We start from the raw sequence: 21660 nt of genomic DNA, 5'->3' as shown, positions 1-21660 counted from the left end.
GTGTAAACAGTTGCCTACCTGAAGGATGGATGATATGTGACTTATGAGAATCACTTAAATGTTTACAGTTAAATAAAATATGTTATACTGCACAGAATACATTTTTATGTGCTGGACTTTCAACTACTAAATTTGCAGGAGTTCTTTATATCACTACTCTCTTAGGTTCATAAAAAGTTTGCACAAATAAAGCATTCTGGCAACATCTCTGAACACACTACCATTACAGGGCCCAGTGGCAAAAGGAACTCAATAGCTAGAGATGGAGATCTGCAGCTGGAGCATAGAAGGGGGAACACAGTATCCCTTCTGCTGACTGGTTAACAGAAAACTTCTCCCAGTCCATCACAGAGTGTGGAAGCAGCTTAAGATCTATGAAAAGTAAGCCCCAGATAGCCACTCTAGACTGGAGAGAATCTTAATTTCCTCAGCTCCAGCTGGCTTTCAGCACAAGTCTTGGGGGAGGAGGCAGTGAACTTCATTCACTGATCCACTGCCTTATTGAATATCCAAACTTCTTTCTATTCCAGCACCTGACCTGAAAAGTGGGAAGGAGTAGGGAATGCCAATGTAGAGTGTGGACCCACTGCCATCAGCACTTCTGTAAACTCACACAGGTACACCATAATGGAAGCTCATCTCAGCCCTGAACCTGCTCCTGTGGCAAAATAGGACTCTCATTCCTGGGATCTCTCTCTCTCTGGAGAGGGAGACATAAATATAGGTTTTTGTTCATCCGGTAGCCACTAAATGCACTAGCTGTAGTCGTAGGCAAGTAGGATCACTAATCTTTTCTTGATTTTCTTGGAGATGAGTGTCAGCTTGTGCTCCTTAGTGGACAAGGCTGAGGTGACAGAGCAGGTACAGCAGGCTTATTGAGTACATCATCACAGAATAAGAGGGATCACTACATCCCTATTAAACTGGGGCATATGGAGGGAGGATCTGATCCACTTCCTTAGCTTAATAATCTGATCCATGTCCCTAACTGATTTAGTTCCCTGTCCACACTGGTATTATATGGTAACAGAGACTGATACATGAAATCCAGTGTTTGGTAGATGACCTGTGTCTGGTAACAATACATCAGTCAAGGCCAGTCCTGCAATGAAAATATGCCAGACAAGTCCACTTCAAAACTATCAGAATGAGATCACTGCTCTTCCATGTCATCATAAAGGCTTAATTTGTTCACATCTATCATCAAGAGTAGACTGATTTTGTGAGGATAATGCATGTCCCAACCTGGAAGACATGTTCGCCCTCAATCATTTTTCCTCCACCTGGAGAAGGCAAGGATCTATCCTTCAACTGAATTGACAGCTTCAGGGATCCTTGGCATCTGGGCAATGTCTGAGCCATGGCAATCACTATCTTCCTCTCCCACAATGAAAGTGGACTTCCTAACATGGAAATAGATCTGGAACCCTCCTGTAAATGGAGGTCTTTCTATACTGATAAGCAGAATGATGGGCCTGTCTTCCTCCATCTCAATGTGCACTGACTCCCCACAGTTAATCTTTACAGACACACAAATGAAACATCCATGTGTATTCAACCAGTGCATAAAAGACAGCGTGTGGTCAGTCTCCCACTGGGTCTTCTTGTGCCCATACATACCCTCACCCTGTGATATATTAAGCAAGCAAGAAAACAAAGCACACAAAACAAAATAACTTGGAACCTAAAGGGGGTAAACAATACTTAACCTAGCACCAGAATTGTGATGGGGATTGCAATTACCTGAAGCACTGATTGATGAGCAAGGAGCAAATTCCTTCAAAATTAACAATACACTTCCCACAATTGTAACAACTAAGGAAAAAACACTCAACTGACACAAAAAGGACAAGACTGGCCAAAAAGATATTTAAAGATGACAACGAAGGCGAATTCAATGAGTGACTTGTAACATGTAATTTGCACAAAGTCCAAGGAAAAAAATACGGTATTTAAAATGTGTGCTATGACTCCAGAGTCAGACTGGGATCATGTTTTTCTCAACTCTGGCTCTGCAATTACTGATTGGAGGACGGGATATTAAGCTTCTACTTAGCATCCTGAAAAATGAAAGCAATGCAATAGTAGTAGGTATGTATTACTGCTATTAAAATTACAAAGTGTAAAGACAGTTTAAGATAAATGTACTTCTTATCAAATGAATTATTTATAAAATTATTTAAATGTGCCTTCTAGGGAATGTTACCCCAGTCAGAGTGCTGATCACATATTTACACAATGTACTCCATAATGACTGGTGTACTGTGATGCAGTACATGCTGGGGTGAACTTTTGTTTACCAATTTATACTTCACCAACTGGTATGCATAGAGGGGTAAATCATCAAGATAGAAATCTTATTTAACTTCTAAATTTCCTGAGAAAATGGAGATACACATTTCATACAACTATACCCAAGTTTTATAAAACATCAAGATAGGACCCTTATTTTACTTCTGAATTTCCATAGAATATAAGTTTCATACAGCTGTACCCAAGTTACAGTTGCACAAGATGTTAACACTACCAAGGTGTGGATAATTCAAAGTATGTTGACCTCATGACTGCAGCTCTTGAAGAATAGATGCTCAGGTTGGCTTGGGTCTGCTAGTGTGTTGCTCTTGATTTATTCCCCATTTTATACATGTGATTACATCACACAAAAAATAACAAGTGTGAGATATAACAGTCGTGACGAATCATATTTCATATTTCATGTCACTCAGGTTACTGTTTTTCAATATTATGGAGGAGTTGTTGTTTTGGGGTTTAACACCATTTCTCAGTCCAGGACAGGCTATATACAGTGGACAGTATAACTGGTGGAGGAAAAATCCGGGAAAATGACTGACCCATTGGGAAGCTACTGGCAGCTTTTTCACATACCAACATTGGCCGAGAAAGTTAGCTGAATCACTTTATAATAATTTTCTTTCTTAAATATTTCTATATAACACATTATACATTCCATTATGCAAAAAATAAATCTGATAAATGGATTACAGACTTTACCTATATTCATACCAGTTCAGAAATCATTTAAAAACTGACCAAGAATGGAACATGCACATGAGTACTTGGCTAAACATATATCTACAAGAATTGCTTGCATGAGACAATCTTATTTAAAAGTATTACACAACATAAACAAAGTGTAGTGTAGAAATAATGTTATTTGCAAAAACCATTTTTCTTCATTAAATCAGTGACCTTGGCCTTTGATCTTCTGATTCCAAAATCAATATGTTTCTTCCTTACTCCAAGTGCAACCCATCCAAAAAGTTTCGCTTGGGTCCATAATGTAAAACTAATGTTATTGTGTGGAAACGATTATTTTTCTATCTGTCACACTTGACATGACCCTTGACTGTGCAAGTTAAAAACTGATAGGTTTCTTCTTTACCCCAAGTGCAACTTATCCACAAAATTTGGTAACTGTATATGGAGAACCCAAGTCATGGAGCAAGAACCACTTTTATTCTTTCAGTTACTGTAACCTTGATCTTTGGCCTTTGGGCCCCAAAATCATTTGAGTTGTCTTTACAACAAGTGCAAGCATTCCAAAGTAACTGTACATGATGAAGAACTTGATTTACTGTGCAGAAACAATCTGTCTCCAGCCATACTGATCTTGAACTTTGAGCTTTTCCATCCAAAATCTATAGGGTTTATCCATACCCCATATATAAGACAGACAAAATTTGGTCACTGTAGACTGTGAACAACTTTAGTTATTGTGTGGAACAAATCTGGATGGATGTAAGGGCAGACAGATGGATTGACAACATCATAACATAATACATTCTATCTTAATGCAGACATATACAAATTGTAAACTACATAAAGCATATAGGATAGAATTGGGATAGTATACATGTTCAGTAATGGAAGTTAGATTCTCACTGGAAATCAAACAGTATGCAAATGAGGCTGGAAATTTAAATATTACATTGCATCAGTGGTCTTGTTCCAGCCATTTGTATATACAATTAGATTCAAGCTACTTCTTCATCCTTGTTCCTGCTAATTTCCAGGTTACAAAATCATCCAAAGTCAGGTCAGTTTCTATGCCTTAATGTTCTTTTCCTACCTGTTCATTACTCCTGATCCAGGTGTACATGCCCCAGTCTAACCAATTCATATTTTAATGAACAGTACCATAATGTTCCTAATTGGCCAAATGGCAACAAGTCCAAACAACATTAGATGCTGGAAGTCAGGTATTTGTCCTATGAAAGATGGCAAAGAAGTCAACTGAAATTTATTAGTTTAATGTTTTCATGCTTTTAGTTACTAACGTAAGATTTTCAGAATCTCTATCAAGTAGAAGCTGCTCTCTAATCAATTCCATTGAAACTGAACCAATCTTTGATGAGAAGAGATTGAAAGTACTTGAATGAATATATATAAAAGTAACTACCAAATGCAAAAAGAACTACATGCCATGGTCATATGCATCTGCCTTGGCTAGTCAACTTCACCAATTCATATCAAATTCTTTAGACTTCTTCAGGATCTGGCTTTTTGTTCAAAGGTCTCCTTTCAATTCCTTGACAATTTTTTTCTAGTCCACTTCACAAGTTCATTTCCCTGCTCTTTAGACTCAGGATCTGGCTGCTTCTTCAAAGACGTTTGAGCATCATCATCAGTTCTTTGACCTAAAAGTAAGAAAAACTGAATCAAGTTCCAGGTTTTATTCTTAGCTTTTATTTAATAAAAAGACCTTTGAAATGTCATGCTATTTATTGAACACTTTGAAGACCCATGCAGATTTTCACATATCTTTGAGTCAGGAACTCTTCCTATTGGGTCAAAATGAAAATTTGAGGTTGTTGTCTCATAATGGAGAAGTGGTTGTGGCTGAAGGTTAATGGATAAAAATCTGCAAAGCAAATACTTTATACTATTGTGATGTCAAATGCTAAACTTGACAAATCTACAAAAATCTGATCTTCCCTGTGTCAGTACTTAGGGATTTGCTCAAGTCTTAACTTGTGATGACAGTAAATGAAAATAATCATTTCTGATGAGCCAATCCAAGGAAATCCAATTGTATATAACGTTCAAGCTAACCAGTTTCATGGTTTTAAACTAGCTATTTTGACATGATATGCAAAGTGTTAAAAGAAAATCTGATTTCAGCCTACCACTGGCCACAGTTTTGGATAAAGTCAAGAAAGGAATTATACATGTTCCTGCAGACACAAAAGTCATGTGCTGACATTGGATGATAAAATGATTCACATGACATTATGTGATACACTATTGTTCATTCACACAGCATCGTGAATTTTATCCTATCTATAGGAATTTTGAAGGTCAACATCATTAAATGTAGCTCAAAGTACTTAATTTGTTTCGCATAAAGTATTTAAAATGAATAAGTTATTGTTAGCAACTGTCAATGAAGTTGACATAAAAATTTACTGAGCTTCAGATATGATAAAATTTGCAATGCTATGTGGAACAAACTATAAATCTATTATTGCCTTCTTGTAAACAACCCTCCTACTGTGTAGTGAGTAGTGCCAAAGCCTTCTGCTCAGGCATTACCAGTATTCCCCACAAAACAAAACTAATGGAGAACAACTCACTCTGCAGAAGACAATAATGGACACAGTCAAGTTTGGTATATTCGATAGATGGAAACCAATAATTGAGACAACCTTGAGAGAAATTTTTTTCCCTAAATGTTTAACTTTTGTAAGAAATTATTTTTTGGGTTCCTAATACATGTAGCCTCAACACAATCCTAAAAATAAAAATGTTTCTTTTATATTTAAATTAAATGGGGGTTGATTTCTATTATATTGCAATTAAAATCTGACAATGTCGCAAGTGACACAAACACAAACTATTTAAAAAAATAGCTGAAATCCACACTATTAAGAAATCTTCCATCAGTATGCCAATAAAGCATGCAGTACCATATTCCCAGTTCTCTGCAAACTAAGTAAATATAATAATATCTATATTTTCACATAATGTCTAATGTTTGGAATAACTCAGCTTAGAAGGGCACTATCTATCAACTTGCTTTTCTGGTCATGATAATTACCCCAAATTCCTCATTTTAATATATTTCTTATCAACTAGATCCTTCCTTACCATCATCACAGATGCCCATTACATGGTCACACACAGCCAAAGTGTAGTGTATGTATAACAAGAGGTCCAAGTGAGACAGAAGTAGTTACCTAACAGTCAAATTCAAGTGTTGTTCGCCAAGAAGAGTTGGGTCTATAGGACACATTTGTTGATTCCATATGTTTCAAAGACAAGGTTATAGGTGATTTCCTGTATCTTTATATTTGATTACACATGATTCTCATTTATATTTTGCAATAAAGTTGTGTAAATATTTTTTGACTTTTAGTAACAACAGTCATATAAGTTTGATGAAAGAACAAGATCTGAAATGCATTTAAGATAGGACACTTACTGTCAGATTTGGCCAAATTCTGTTTGACATTTATTTAGAAGATGTTATTGAAGGTTTTCCAAAATTCAGCAACATTGGTCATATGTGATGGCAGAATTGTTTGTAAAAGTCTAAAGGGCTTTTATGCCAGGATGTTCAGTACCATGTTTGGTTGAAAATGTTCAGGAGGTTTTTTATAAGAAGTTGAAAATAGCAATGGCTGATCAACAATCAATTTGTTGTTCTACTTTTGGTAATAGTGGCCATATTTTACAGCAGATAGGCATCTTTTGCACAAATCTGATAGGTGTTCATGTCTGGATGCTTATCAACTTTAATCAATTATCTGTTCAGTGGTTTTGAAGAAGAAAGGCTTTTCTTGATTTAGTAATGGTGGACATATTTGATGGCATATTTGCATTATTTATATAAATCTGAACTAGAAAATGACATTAATATTTTCTAATACATTTTACGCTTTTAAAAACAAATTCTGCAGTTCAGTTTCATTCCCAGCATAATCCCTTTTCAATTGTGAGACCACCTTATTTACATTAATCTGCCATTATTACAGCATATTTAAAAAGTTACCAGATTAATACATTACTCTTACAGTTAACTTCAGTTAATAATATGGGTCTGGAAAGATGTGTATATGAAGACTAATAAAAAAAATACATAATCAGCAGTAAATTTACTTTCGGTCAAACTACTGTAAGCTTAGATGTAACCACGGCTTTATCAATTTGCAATGGCTTGAATTAGTGATAATTGTTAACAGTTGTAAGACAGATATAAAACAAACAGCAGCATGCTTTGTAATGGTTGCTCTTTAATTTGACTTAAAACCTTAACCTTTTGGGAGGCTGAGAGGGTGTATGTGTATTATGACTGTGTAAGTTATAATTCTCAAAGAAACATATTTTAATAGGAAAAACTGGTTTCTTCCTTAAATATATTACCCAATCATAATACCTTAGGACAATAGGGATGAGGTGGAGGGAGGTACATCTTAAGTGGATGTACCTCACACACCTCTTCCTTATTGTACCATCTCGGGTCCCCTATAGTACATGAGACAGCTTCAAGGTAACCTGACTGGAGGGGACTCCATCTGTCTGGGCACAGCTTCAGATAGTGAAAAATCCCCCCACCCACTGCAAATCCAGCAAAAGTTGTGATGCTATGTCTTAAGAAGATGTTGATTGACCTGGAAGGGTGACCTGCTGAGCTGCAGATATAGGTTCACCAGATCAAATTGGGCCCTTTGGGATGACAGATCTCAGAGATAAAAGATAGAGAATGTGGACTCCGGTCTCCATCCCACAGCCTCAATAATGTCGTTTAGCAAACAGTTCCAAACAAATGCTAGGCTGGTGGCAACTGCTGTAACCTTGTGAGCAATCAATATCACATGGAAACCTTCAAGCACCAAAACCAAGAACAGAGCAATTTAAAAAGAGCTTCCAATACTGTGGTACAGTTCTGTGGAACAAGCTTCCACTACATGTAAAATCTGCTGAAAATATTACAGTATTTAAGAAGAAATATCATGAGCATGTATTTGTTTCTAATTGATAATGGAATTTGGCATTTTAATACTAAACATGTTAAAATAAACAATAATTATTGCTATCTTCATATAATGTGCATTGTATTAATCTTATTAAGATGGCCTCAAGAGAGAATAGTCCTTGACTAATGAGTCACCCTCTATAAATAAAGCATTATTATTATTATTATTATTATTATTTCTTGAACAAAACAGAGTACGAAGGCACTGTATATAAGTCACTCAGTGTAAGATACACATTAACCTTGTACTATAGGACTCAACACGATTATCGTTTTGTAGCCACTTCCAACCCTGGAGAGATTATGTCAGGATGAGACTGCTAATGGGAGAATGTGCTAGCCAGGGAATCCTGCCACAAGGGCAGACATACCCGGGACATCCTAAGAACATAGGGAGATGGGAGCCTCAGTCACATGAACCACTTAGGTAAGGCCAGTTTGAGAGACTGTTAAAGAAAGCTGTGCTAGCCAGGGAATCCTACCACAAGAGCGGACAAACCGAGGATGACCTAAGAACGTTGGGACATGGGAGCTCCAGTCACAAGAATTACCCTATTAATTCACTACACAGTGGAGAAACCATTGGAGGGTGGACTTACACAATGAAGGAACCATTGGAGGGCATACCTATGCAGTGAAGAAGCCATTGGAGGGCGTGTATACACAGTTAATAATAATTCAGTGCGGAAGTACCAGTGAACATAAAGTGCTCTTAAGAATCATAGAATAGACAATACTTAAGAACAGTTCAACTGCAGTTAGTTATTCTCTTTTTACTATTGTGCAATATAATTGTTTTCCTTCCTCATATTCAACTAATCAAATCATCTTAATTTTTGTGCATGTTGTCTCTATGTACTCCATAAGTATCATTCCAACCATCCATTCTTCCATTCTGTGACAACATCCACCAACGGTTGTTCTTATTAGATGCATATCTCAGTGAAAAAGGATGGAGAGACCAGTATGTCAGTATTATTTTATTGTTCTGAGACAAAGAATTGGCCAGTACATTTAGGCATCCCAGAATATGGTAACTGTGTATGTGAATTTGTTGTTGACAAAACCACCTTAGAAAGTCCCACACCATGACGCAAAGGTCTGGGGACTTGATTCCTCCTTATCATTTGAGAAAAGTAACTAGAGTTGTCAGACAGAATGAGAATTCCCTTGCCATTTAAGCATTCCTGCCACCAGTGAAAGGTGTTCACAATGGCCTTCATCTCCAGAAGATTGATATGCAGATGGCACTCCTTGGGAGACCATGCACCGCTGGCTTCTGAAAGGATGGTAGTAGGTGGGCTCTCCAGCCTTTTGTACTTGCCTCAGTGCAGACTGCAATCTCAGGTGGTTGTACCTGCCATGAGCCATGCTGGATGCCCCAATTCTGCAGATTGTGCCTCAAATGTGTGCAGATGGGGAGAGGCTGGTCCAGTGGGCAAACTTTTGGCCTCCATTGGGACAGAAGAATCATTTGCAATGGGCACATACAAAGGTGACATAGGACAATGAGGTCTGCTGCCACGTTGAGCAAGCCTATTAGGTGAAGGAATTCCAATGCAGATAGACTGTTCTTGAAAGGAAAGATGCAAACAAGGTTCAGATTTTCAATGCCCAGTCCTGGAGGAGATGAATAATGATGCCTGTGTATTGAACTCCATACCTAGGTGAACAAATTGTTGAGATGGTAAAAGGAAAAGTGTTACCTGTGAGCCTGCACATGTGATGTTGGAATACAGCATGGGCATAGACCTATACCAAATGATGGTTACCTTGAAAAAAGTGACTGTAAATGATCTTAATTACAATGCTACCTGTAGGGAAGGTCGAGGATGGCATGTACAGGTAGAATCATTGAAGCATAGCATTCCAAAACTAAAGATGTTGTGGTACAGGAAACTCTCCTGCATGTACCAGAAATTATAGAATTATACATATATAATTAGATTCTTAAGGGCATAAAGACATGCACACATATAAATATCATAGCCCAAACCTATTTTGTGAAGTTGCATAAACTACCTGTGCAAGTGACTAAGTGCTCTGTAAATATATGGAATGCTTTTGCAGACAAACATTGACTCAAGTGCCACCTGGGGAAATATGCATGAGCAGGACATGGCATAATAAACCATGTATAGAAAGCTTACCTCTACTTGTCCGACCAGAGCAATACAGAAATGTACACAAGTGTCTACATTACACACATAAACCTTCATGTAAAAGGAAACTGAGGCACCATTATAGACATGTACAAAGTAGATGAGACAATATCCATGACGAGGTAGTCACCTATGTGAAGAAAGGTCCACAGACTGTACAAGTAGAAACACTGAAGTTGATGCCCAGACACTACAAATGCCTTGGAATAAAAACTTGTTCATTTGTAATGAATTACACATATATTAGGAGTTTTTATAAGCACTAGAGACTTGCACATACAAAATAATTATAGTGTAAACTTAATGTGAATTTGCTTTATTTAGCACACCATGCAAGTACCTAAATGACGACAAAGTGTTAGCAAACTGTTAAGGCAGAACTTTGTTGGCATAGGAAGAGAAAAAGTTGGAAATCTAGTATACTTTCCTCAGAAGTGAATAAACTCCTCCAACTTGTAATGGAATATCTTCCATGTAGATTTTGGCTTTTGTGAGGCCTCTCATGACGAGAGCATGTTTCTTGGCACTAGCAGAAGTAGTAACTGAGAGGTTCTTAGACTTTGCCACCAATTCTTATATTTAAGGGGAAATCACTCTACCTGACCAACACATTGATCGGCAGATAATTTTTTGCTCCCTTTAGCTAAAAGTAACATCTGGAAGAGCTGGATTTGCGAGGGAGTAGTCATTCTATTATGATTAGTTAATGTATTTAAAGAAGAAATGCTGATAATAATTGTGCAATAGGTTACAGGCTTAGGTAAATATTGCAACTTTCAAAAACTTTATAGAACTATTATGTATTGTATGGTGAATTTCTCCCAATGAAAACTAACAACAATGAATCTTTGATGCCAAATGGACCAATCAGATGTTACATATAATACATCAGAACTAGGTTTTCAGACTGGTAAACACTTCATTTTGGTGGCACAGACTAAAGTGGTATGCTAATGCATTTGATCTGTGAACAGATTATGCAGTAACACCAATGAGAATCAGAAACAAGGAAAATATACAGACAATGAAACTGAAATTTCCCATTGCTATTTATGTACAATTTACTAAATAGTAACAATATAGTTCATCCATCAATAATTACCCTGATAGCTAATACAGCTGAGGTCTTATGTGAAAAAGAAAGAAGGCAACAGTTAACCTGTTACAGATAACCTTTCACAATATACATTAGCAATGTATAGCCATTAACATGGAAAGTTTACCAATAAATAAACAAATAGTTTTCCTACTTCCAACTGCACTGGTCAGAAAGGACATTTGGTTCAGGCTAGGATGTTATAGCATGGTAGAATACATGGCTATAAACGCAAATACAGTTAAACTTAACCCATGTTATTTAACATAAAATGTAGGTCACAATGACCTTCTTTGGTGTAAGGATATAGCATGAACAGAGATCCAATTATAAAGTTTCATGACTCAAAACATAAGCATAAAGTACAGGCAATGTAATGAATGACACCATGCATGACATCATGTAGATCTGTTGCAATATATATCATGTAGGTATTAATGAAATGCTTCATTTGATCAAGTGACAGGACAATATTTATGTTTCTTTTCTTAAGTGACTTCTCAAGATTCCATATTACACTTAAAATCAAGAAAATGTTATGACTGATGATATCAAAAACTGCTCTTTCTTACACCCTGGAAAATGAGAACATATGTAATAATCATATGCATTTATGTCTTTATGGGACTATAATACTTAACCACTGGTGATTTCATCTTTCTTTCTTCTTTGGTATATCAAATAGCCAACAATTGTACAAATTGTTAGAAGCCCAAGTCCACTCAATATTGCCACAATGATGACAACAACTGATATATCTGCCACATGGTTGACTCCTCCATTACAATCTGTTTTATCTGAAAAAAACAATACAAAAGAGTCAAGCTTGCCCGTTAGCCAGTTTGTTTTTGATAATAAAATGAATGTTCCTGTTCCAGAATCTTGTAAATACCCTCCACACACACCAAAGCATGCATGTGTTATGCTATGCAACTCCTCTTCCTCTTGTAACCAGCATAGTCATTTTATACACAAGATTTGGATGGACCTTTCCAGGGAATGGTGTACTTCAACTGGACATTTAGTGGAATCTAGATGAACAGAATTTCTACTCTACAGTAAATGTTAGTATGTTCTCACAGCTGTTTGCAATAACCAATTTGTATATTTTGAGGCTAAGATGGCAGACAGATTCCAGTGAATGAAACCACTACTAAATATCCCCTTGCCTCACAGTGAAGAATAGCAACAATCTCTACAGCCGATTATACAATATGCTTGCCTAATAAACTAAATTGCCACCACAGTACTGTTAATAATAATAATAATAATAACAATCACCTTATTTAAAGAGGGTAACATAATTAGCTAAGAACTAATCTACCTTGAGGCCCTCATACAAAGGAATTTATTTATTTTAGCTGCATATCTGAAGCCACTGGATATATTGGGTTTGGAAGAAGGAAATAGAGTGGGCATTTCTAATCTCAACTAGAATACTATTCCAGAGCAAAGTTCCAGAGTACTGGAAACTTGTTTTAAATAATTCCTTATTTGGTTTGGGAATTTTATACTGTTTGGTAGACACAGATCGCAGGTGGAGAGTATTACCAGGTAGCCTATACTGGAATAGTGATTGTAAATATTCAGGAGCACTATTATTGGATATCCTGTGCATTAATTTGGCTTTTCTCAAACAGATTCGGTATTTAATAGGTTAACATTTTTTACTTACCAGCTAAAGTTTCACAGATGCATGTCTAGCAGCAACTACTATCTGAATTAATTGTCACATCTATTTTAAGATTAAAGTTTCAAAAAAACTATATTGACCATGCTTTTGCACCAATATCCAACTGAACAATTATATCTGCACTACATGTACAGTGAACAATTTCTTAACATATCAGAAACTCAACCATAGGCAGAGTTTGGTTTTGATCACCACACTAATCACCTTGTTATTTTGAGTTATACTTAACCTGGACACAATACCACTGAGATGCATGATGGATAGTGCTTTTGTAACTCATAAATTCACTACATTACTTTGTATATCAGACTGAATTATTAAATAGCATTTTCTGTAACACCTCACAACAAAATCACTTTTCTTATTAATCTTGGATTGTTCCTTTATTTGCATGTCACTAGACCTGTCATGAAATTTATGAATGTATTACCTTTTTTACCACACAGAATGTAACATTTATCATATGTTGCATGGAGCTTTCTAAAGGGCTTTAATTATGAATTTACAACTCTGTGCCAAGGTATCAGTGGGAATGGATAAGTTACCTCCCTTAGACCATCTGTCTCAAATAAAAAACTAAAATTGCATAAATTACAATCGGGAGTGGTGTAAATAGCTATGTCATCTGCATTTGGGTTGAAATCTTTAGTTTTCAAATTTTTAAAAAACATCTTGGCTTACATTACTGTTCTTAAAACATAATAAGTACATACAAATACAAATAGAAAAAAATTTAATTCTATTACTTTTTTTGTAACATTGAATAACTATGAATTTCTATTTTCTTCAACTGTTTGAAGTTCCTCATATGTAGATGACCCTATACATATTTGGTGTTAGTCAGCCTATACATATTTGGTGTTAGCCTATACATATTTGGTGTTAGTCAGCCTATACATATTTGGTGTTAGTCAGCATATACATAGATGGTGTCAGTCAACCTATACATATTTAGTGTCAGTCAACCTGTACATATTTGGTGTTAGCCTATACATATTTGGTGTTAATCAACCAATAAATATTTGGGGTTAGTCAACCTATAAATATTTGGGGTTAGTCAGCCTATACATATTTGGTGCTAGCCTATACATATTTGGTGTTAGTCAGCCTATATATATTTGGTGTTAGTCAGCCTATACATAGATGGTGTCAGTCAACCTATATATATGTGGTGTCAGTCAACCTATACATATTTGGTGTTAGTCAGCCTATACATATTTGGTGTTATTCACCCTATATATACATTTGGTATTAGTCAGCCTATACATATTTGGTGCTAGTCAACCTATACATATTTGGTATCAGTCAACCTGTACATATTTGGTGTCTGTCAGCCTATACATATTTGGTGTTAATCAACCTATACATATTTGGTGTCAGTCAACCAATAAATATTTCGTGTCAGTCAACCTATACATATTTGGAGTCAGTCAGCCTATACATATTTGGTGCTAGCCTACACATATTTGGTGCTAGCCTATACATATTTGGTGTCTTTCAGCCTATACATATTTGGTGTCAGTCAACCTATATATATTTGAGTCAGTCAGCCTATACATATTTGGTGTCAGTCAGCCTATACATATTTGGTGCTAACCTATACATATTTGGTGTCTTTCAGCATATACATATTTGGTGTCAGTCAACCTATATATATTTGGTGTCAGTCAACCTATAACATATTTGGTGTCAGTCAACCAATAAATATTTCGTGTCAGTCAGCCTATACATATTTGGTGCTAGCCTACACATATTTGGTGCTAGCCTATACATATTTGGTGTCTTTCAGCATATACATATTTGGTGTCAGTCAACCTATATATATTTGGTGTCAGTCAACCTATACATATTTGGTGTCAGTCAACCAATAAATATTTCGTGTCAGTCAGCCTATACATATTTGGTGCTAGCCTACACATATTTGGTGCTAGCCTATACATATTTGGTGTCTTTCAGCCTATACATATTTGGTGTCAGTCAACCTATATATATTTTGGTGTCAGTCAGCCTATACAAATTTGGTGTCTTTCAGCCTATACATATTTGGTGTCAGTCAGCCTATACATATTTGGTGCTAGCCTATACATATTTGGTGTTAGTCAGCCTATACATATTTCAGGTTAGTGAACCTTGTATTGCACCAACAGTTCTTCAGAAATGGAGGAGGTGGGTTGAGGGAGATAGGAGGGTTTACAAGAAGATTTTACTTTTCCTCAGAAACATCTTTCATATTTAATTTTTGTGACATCCATGTCAATAATTTTTAACTTATTATGAGAATTAGAATTCGAAATAAAAGTGTCTCTTATTAAAATAACCATTGATTTTCCTCTTCACTTTTGCCATTTCTGATACTGACCCATATTTGGCAGGTCAAATGAACTTGAGTTTGCACCAATGGCCAGGCCTTACCAAAATTCAGGAGTATTGGATAGGGCTACCATATGACCCATGATAGTAGAAACTGAGCATTGTTTCTCTTCACAAAGGAGAAGGAACTCAGCCATTGAGCTTGTAATGTTGCCCTGTTAGTAAGAGGGGTGGTTAATTGGATTTGGCTGGCGTTATCTAGAGGATGACCTCCCTCAATATTATAGCCCAGTGGGAGTGAAACAAGAATAGAATTTCAACAGAAAACTGAGCGAGAATACTGTGGAGAAATAAACCAAAATGAGCCCCTTTGACAAGAAAATAGCAAATCTAATCAGAACAAATTAATAACGGCAATTCCAGTTCAACTTAGATTATATCAATAGAATTTAGGAGTGTCCAATTTGGATTTATTTCATCGTCATAACAAGAGGTGAAAAGAGCGCAATGTCCACGATTGATTTGCATCACCTTCCTCTCTTGCCATATCAATATGTCCAAGTTCATCCTTCCTAAGCTCTATGTTTTGCCCCTTCATGGACTTTCTGGTCCTTTTATTCTGACCTCATCCTTCTTTTCCTTGGACTTCTGTCTTCTGACAGTCCCATCTCTCTCCCAGAAAGCTGTTCCTTATTGCTGTTCTCTTTCAGAACTTGTGCATCCTAGCACTAAAACCTGTCTATCTTTCTACAGGATAGCCACCTGGTCCCTTTTTTGTTTAGCAAGGAAAGCACTATTCTCTTTAGACTTCCACGATGTCGACTACTTTTCCTCTTCCAGGAAATTTTCAGACAAAAGAATTTCGACTAAGGTTATCACTTTAAAGTCTTATTGCTTCTAAAGTGTACATCTTAATTTATTCTGCCCAATCATGGGCAGCAGTCCCTAATTTTTCCCAAAGAAATAATTCCTTTCATCAGGTTTAGACAGCTCGGAATCTGTGAATGACAGCGCATAACAATTTCCCTTTGAAAAAATGATAAGTGGATATAGGTCCCTACCAAGCGGTTAGGGTTGGTTGCTCAAATGAATTCTGCCCCTTTGAAGTTTACACTGACATGTTGGGAGATGAACAATGAAAGGTCAAAGTGACCCTTCACAAAGACTTTTCTGGCTTAAATGGGATAAAATTGTAATGCTGAAATGCATTCAACTTTAAAGTTCACTCCAATTCAAAATTCGACACTTCACAGAGCTTATGGGGGCACTCTACATACACACTGATGAGAATTTTGGCATACCTCTATGTTCTTTCATGTACTGTGGCTGAAATTTCTTTGGATATTGTACTTATGGTAACTCTATATCATCTAAGCAAACAGCTAACTAAAATAATAGCTTCATTCCACTCAAAATCAGCCTAAATTTGTCTAAAGTACACTATCTTTAGCAGTTATTAAAATATGTATATGGAATTTTGCCAGACTAAACAATACTAACTTCTGAAAGTGCAATGAATGAATTATCAAAAAAATAAAATGTATAAAAAGGTTATCAGCTCTTTTCGTAAAATTTATCTGATATCCAGGAAGGGAAAATGACTAAGCAAAGCAAGGAGTTTTTTGCTTGATACACATCTGAAGGCCAAGCTATAACCCATGTTTCACCCATCAATCATACACCAAAATAAAGGGAATAAAAAGTTATTTTAACAAGACCTAATACATACAAGGTCTTTTTTAAATAGCCAGAATAACCAGTGAGGAAAACCAGGGAAATTCTTTGTCTTTAAAAATCAAACCTATCCAAAATACAAAACTTTAGAGCACCACCTATGTCAGGACAGATAGGATTGACAAATTATTTACTACTCAAATCACAAAAGATTCTCCATTTACCTTCATTTACTTTTAGCTGTAGTCTGGACTGAATGGTGCATGTGACAACTTTGCTTGAAAACTGGTCTTTGTGGAGCAATCATTTGAGATGAGCCAAGTCCAAGGGTGGAGAATCTGTGGGCTGTTGTTTAGGAGAGAGTGTGTTGTGTTGTTACATGAGGTCCATACTCTGGGTAATGTCCAGGGATTGTCCACCACCAGATCAAGAAGATCAAACCATAATCACTGAGGCCACAGAAAGGCCATCAAAATGAGCTGAGAAGTGAAGTTTCTGACCTTGTGCACTACATGTGGAATCATCTGGAAGGGAGTAAATGAAGGGATCCTGAAAGCATCTACTGCTCAGTACTTTTGTCAATGACTGTGAAAATGTAAAAGGGAAGTTTTTTCTTTAACCTTGAAGCACTCAAATCCATGAAAGGAGTCCCCAACAATTGGAACAATGAATCTGCTATGAATTGGTGTAGGGACCATTCCATGACAACTATCTTCCCTTAACCTTGACAGACTGTCTGCCGAAATACATGTATCATTTTTGCTGGGAATGTAGCAACAAAGAAGGTTCCAAACCTCCATGCAAGCACATGTGTGCCTCCTTGTCTCGTGAAGTATGCTACCACTGTGCTGTCAGAGGAGACCATCATGCAGCAACATTTTAGTTTGTAAACTCATGCCTGAAGGGCTAAGAACACTTCCCTTATTTCCAAATTGTTGATGTTGAGAACAGATACTTCCCAGGACCATGAACACTGAAGAATAAGCCCTTCTGACTCAAGATCAATGCCACACTCTGAAGTTTAACGTGTCTGAAAAATATGTATGAACTGGTTTCTGGGGTCTGCATGAGGACTCTGGCCACTAAACCAGTCATGATTTGTCCATCAAATCAGATGATGGCAAAAATATGAACATGAGAAATTGGAGCATTCAGAAGATCCCCATGTAGGTTCCAGACCACCAAAAGGAGAAACTGGAGAGGATGCAAGTTCAGTCTCTTTACTAAGTGAACCAGGTTCAATGCAGAGTCCAGGGTCTCCAACAGAGAAAGAGAAAGATGAGCAGACAATGTGGTCTTGGCTCTCAGAGCCTCCAACAAGGACAGAATCGTGTCTACTTTGTCCTCAGAGATATGGACTAATCTTCTGTTGTGAGGAAATTCATTCCCATATAGACAAAATCTCAAGATATAAATTTCTCCAGGTTAAAAGACCCAGTCTGGTCAATTTGGAACAACAGTAAAACAGATCGAGACTGAAGGATTGGTATACCTAGTGACCTTAAATGGGCTGCAACTAATCCCCTGACCCAATAAATACTATGGATGCAGAGGCTTTAATCAGATGAATGGTGGATCTTGAAATTTGAAGACTTCCCTATCTAAGCAAAACTTCCTGTGTGGAGGAAAGTTAGGATGTAAAGCTATGTATCCTAAAGATCGATAGGGACTGCCCATTCATCAGGTCTTATGGCATTTTTGACTAAGGCTGGTCTTCATCTTGAAAGATTCCTGCAGCAGAAATCTGTTTACGGAGGAAAGGTCACTAATCAGGCAAAACTTTCCACCATTCTTTGATACCAGGAAAATCTGGTCTTTGTGCATGCTTCATTTGGCAAAGTGTACCGGACATTTAGACTTTCAGCAACCTCTCCCATAGTGAAATTCATTGAAAGTGAATGTCAATTTCATGTACTTTTCTATCTTAATTACATAAATTACTTTAATTTTCAATTTATATCGCTTAATATCCCCAGTCAAGTGGCCTATAGTGACTTAAGAGTCATTATTGTTCTCACAGTGCTGATCTGATCTGTGAGCTAAATTTTACACATTTTCAGAGCAGATAATCTACAACAGATGATGTGTGATATGAAAGATTGTGCATGACCTGGCTGCCAAATGCTTAACAGATCAATTCACATTAAAATTTTTGTGGTCAGCATCTTGACGTCATGCCTGTTCAATTCCTATTGACCCTATACTGTCCCACCATGTTAAATTCTCCTTGACCCTATAAATATTTTGACCCAATAAATTTGCTTGTCCATATAAATTTTTCCACCATTTTCTCCATATAAAATGATATGACCATACAGTATCACTTAACTAACCCATTTATGCTACAAGGAATCCTCATTAATTTCATTAAATAGCTCCTTGGCATTCAATGCTACATTGTGAACTAGACTTTACAACCTGGGACTACATTCATCTTTATTTAAATGTAAATGGCATGCAATGAGCCAAATTGTGTAATCTAACAAACTCCATTTACTCCATCAAGTCATTCCAATGTCATCCATAGTTCACCATCCTAACCACACTACAACTTTCAATTTCAAACACACATCATTTGAACTGGTCCAAACCTCACTCATAAAGGAGCAAAGGTCAGTCCATTTTTTTACCTCTAATGCCCTCCTCCTAGTAAAATAAAAGAAGCTGACTGAATCTCTCTTTTTGTAGCAGTTTCCTAAAATCCTGGAGTACGGAAATTTGATAGGTGGCAACCTGATTATTTTTGGAGATATAAATGTTCACTTTGTCTGTCCTGAAAGTCAATACACATCAACACTCCTGGATTCTTTTCAAATTTTGAACCTCGGTTAGTTAGCCAACCCACCAATAAACACAGTCACATGTTAGGCTAGATTCTTCATAGACCTGATGATAATATTCTTCAGTCTTAATTGCATTCCTATGAACTTGTATCAGATCACCTCTACATTGGATGCCATCTCACCATTTCAGTCTGTAACCCTGCATCTGTTTTCTGCTAAGAGAAACCTACTTATGATAAATAGAACCAAACTAATGTGTGACATCAAAGCAAACCATACATCATTTTGTTTTTGTAATTTTATGTAATGTAATCTTGTTGTTGTATGGTTTTATGTATTAATCTAATATTGTAAAGAGCTTAGAGCTTGTAAAGATTAGGTGCTGTACTAAGTCCACATTATTATTATTATTATTATTAGCATTAATATTAATATTAGTATTATTAAAACCAGAATTACAAATAGATAAGCTCTCTTGGCCTTCAGGTTAGGTGAGTTAAAAATGGAGATAATGCTTTTCATGTTCATGTGTTAGGCTAGCATTTGTTTTGTCACACTACAACATAAACTACAACACAAACTACAACATATCCCTCCATATTTTTTTAGGAATACATTACTCTATGAGACAACAATTCATGAAATCTTTTCCAAAATACAATCAATGGCCCCAGGAATAAAATTCTCATAAAAAACCTGGCTTAATCCTTGCATTGCTTTGATCCAAAGTGAGCTAAAAGTTATACACTTACCTCCTTGTATCACCTTTATTCTTGTTGAAGTCTTGTTTGGAGGCTGCATACCAGTGATGGTAGCATCACATGCCCATATGTCACCATTATTACCTTGTGAAATATTAGCAATGGACAAGATAAAACTGCTTCCATTGCATGATGGACTCATGTTATATGTTCTATATACTTCTGGCATTGTGTAAAATTTACAGTTTGTTGTATCTATCGCAAAGCCTTGACTATCATTATTCAAATACCAGTTTATGAATTCTGGATTTTTTGACCCAGTGTAGTCACAACGTAAATTTATTGTCTCTCCTTTTTTCACTGAAACTTCTAGACTTGGGCTCAAGCTCACACTGTTCCAATCTGTAACAAAAACATAATATTACTTAGAACGAAATACTTTCAAGCTAATCACAAGATTAATCCTCCTTTAATTCTAAGCTATCATACCAACTGTCATTGTATCTAATCACCTAATCAAGATATAGGACAAAAGGGCTGCCCTATGCTGACTTTCACCAGATCACATCACACCAGCAAAAGGTTGGAATGCCAAAGCTTATATTTGACTCTACACTCCTCAGACTGCTTCTATATTTTATTTCTTTTTAAATTTTTGCACACTCTATGAAGGTTTAAAATAATTAGTCAAAATATGCATGCATATGAGTTTTATATATTATATAAGCAATATATCATAGCAAATATATACAAAATCACTGAGTGACACTTTTTGTCAATTAAAATATTGTAAATATCGCCAACTGATATTTAAAAAAATTCAATAACAATGTTTCTATTTTCAAGCGAATTCTCAGTGGGAATAAGATTTCTGGCTCACATTTTACCATATTACATTTGCCAGCTGCTGTCATATAAAACGTCAAAGAGACTAATACAATAACATGATCATGTTGGTTGTTTAACTGCAAAGGTACAGGGACATTATTGGGACTTCAATATCTTAGTTTGATCTAAGTGTCAAACTGATATCTGCAAACAGATTGAACGGCCTTAGAAACGTTCTAAGTAAAAGAACTCTGTGTGTGTATGTGTCCATATTAGATGCAAAACACTGGTGTAAACTACATGTCAATATGACCTTCCATTTAGGAGGAGTAGCAGTAACAATATTTTCAAGATGTCTCCTATTAAAACCATATTAGACCTCAAAGAATTTTCATTTAGGTCCAAGCAGACATCACA

General features: G+C 36.3%; 1 protein-coding gene across 1 annotated transcript; it reads right to left on the bottom strand.

Annotated features, from left to right (window-relative positions):
• Window positions 1-4467: 4467 nt before the first annotated feature.
• LOC149796107 (uncharacterized) lies at window positions 4468-20676 on the bottom strand. The gene is made up of 3 exons (XM_089966026.1): window positions 20467-20676; window positions 11896-12051; window positions 4468-4658 (listed from the first exon to the last, which is right to left on the bottom strand). The coding sequence occupies exons 1-3, from the start codon at window positions 20642-20644 to the stop codon at window positions 4543-4545; spliced, it is 450 nt and encodes a 149-aa protein (XP_089822152.1). The 5' UTR covers window positions 20645-20676; the 3' UTR covers window positions 4468-4542.
• Between the last annotated feature and the right edge of the window lie 984 nt (window positions 20677-21660).

The sequence above is a fragment of the Sinohyriopsis cumingii genome, chromosome 7 (assembly GCF_028554795.1).
Source record: "Sinohyriopsis cumingii isolate HCF-2022 chromosome 7, ASM2855479v2, whole genome shotgun sequence".
NCBI lineage: Eukaryota > Metazoa > Mollusca > Bivalvia > Unionida > Unionidae > Sinohyriopsis > Sinohyriopsis cumingii.
The sequence above is the reverse complement of the archived record's forward strand: the minus strand, read 5'-3'. Positions and strand labels throughout refer to the sequence as shown.

What these genes read in the sequence shown, in the direction of transcription:
- LOC149796107 (XM_089966026.1), bottom strand. Translation starts at nt 20,644, where the DNA reads ATGCCAGAAGTATATAGAACATATAACATGAGTCCATCATGCAATGGA. An exon ending in AATAAAGGTGATACAAGGAG is followed by an intron (nt 12,052 to 20,466) that starts GTAAGTGTATAA and finishes TGTTTTTTTCAG; the next exon opens with ATAAAACAGATTGTAATGGA. An exon ending in GAAAGATGAAATCACCAGTG is followed by an intron (nt 4,659 to 11,895) that starts GTTAAGTATTAT and finishes TCTTACTTTTAG; the next exon opens with GTCAAAGAACTGATGATGAT.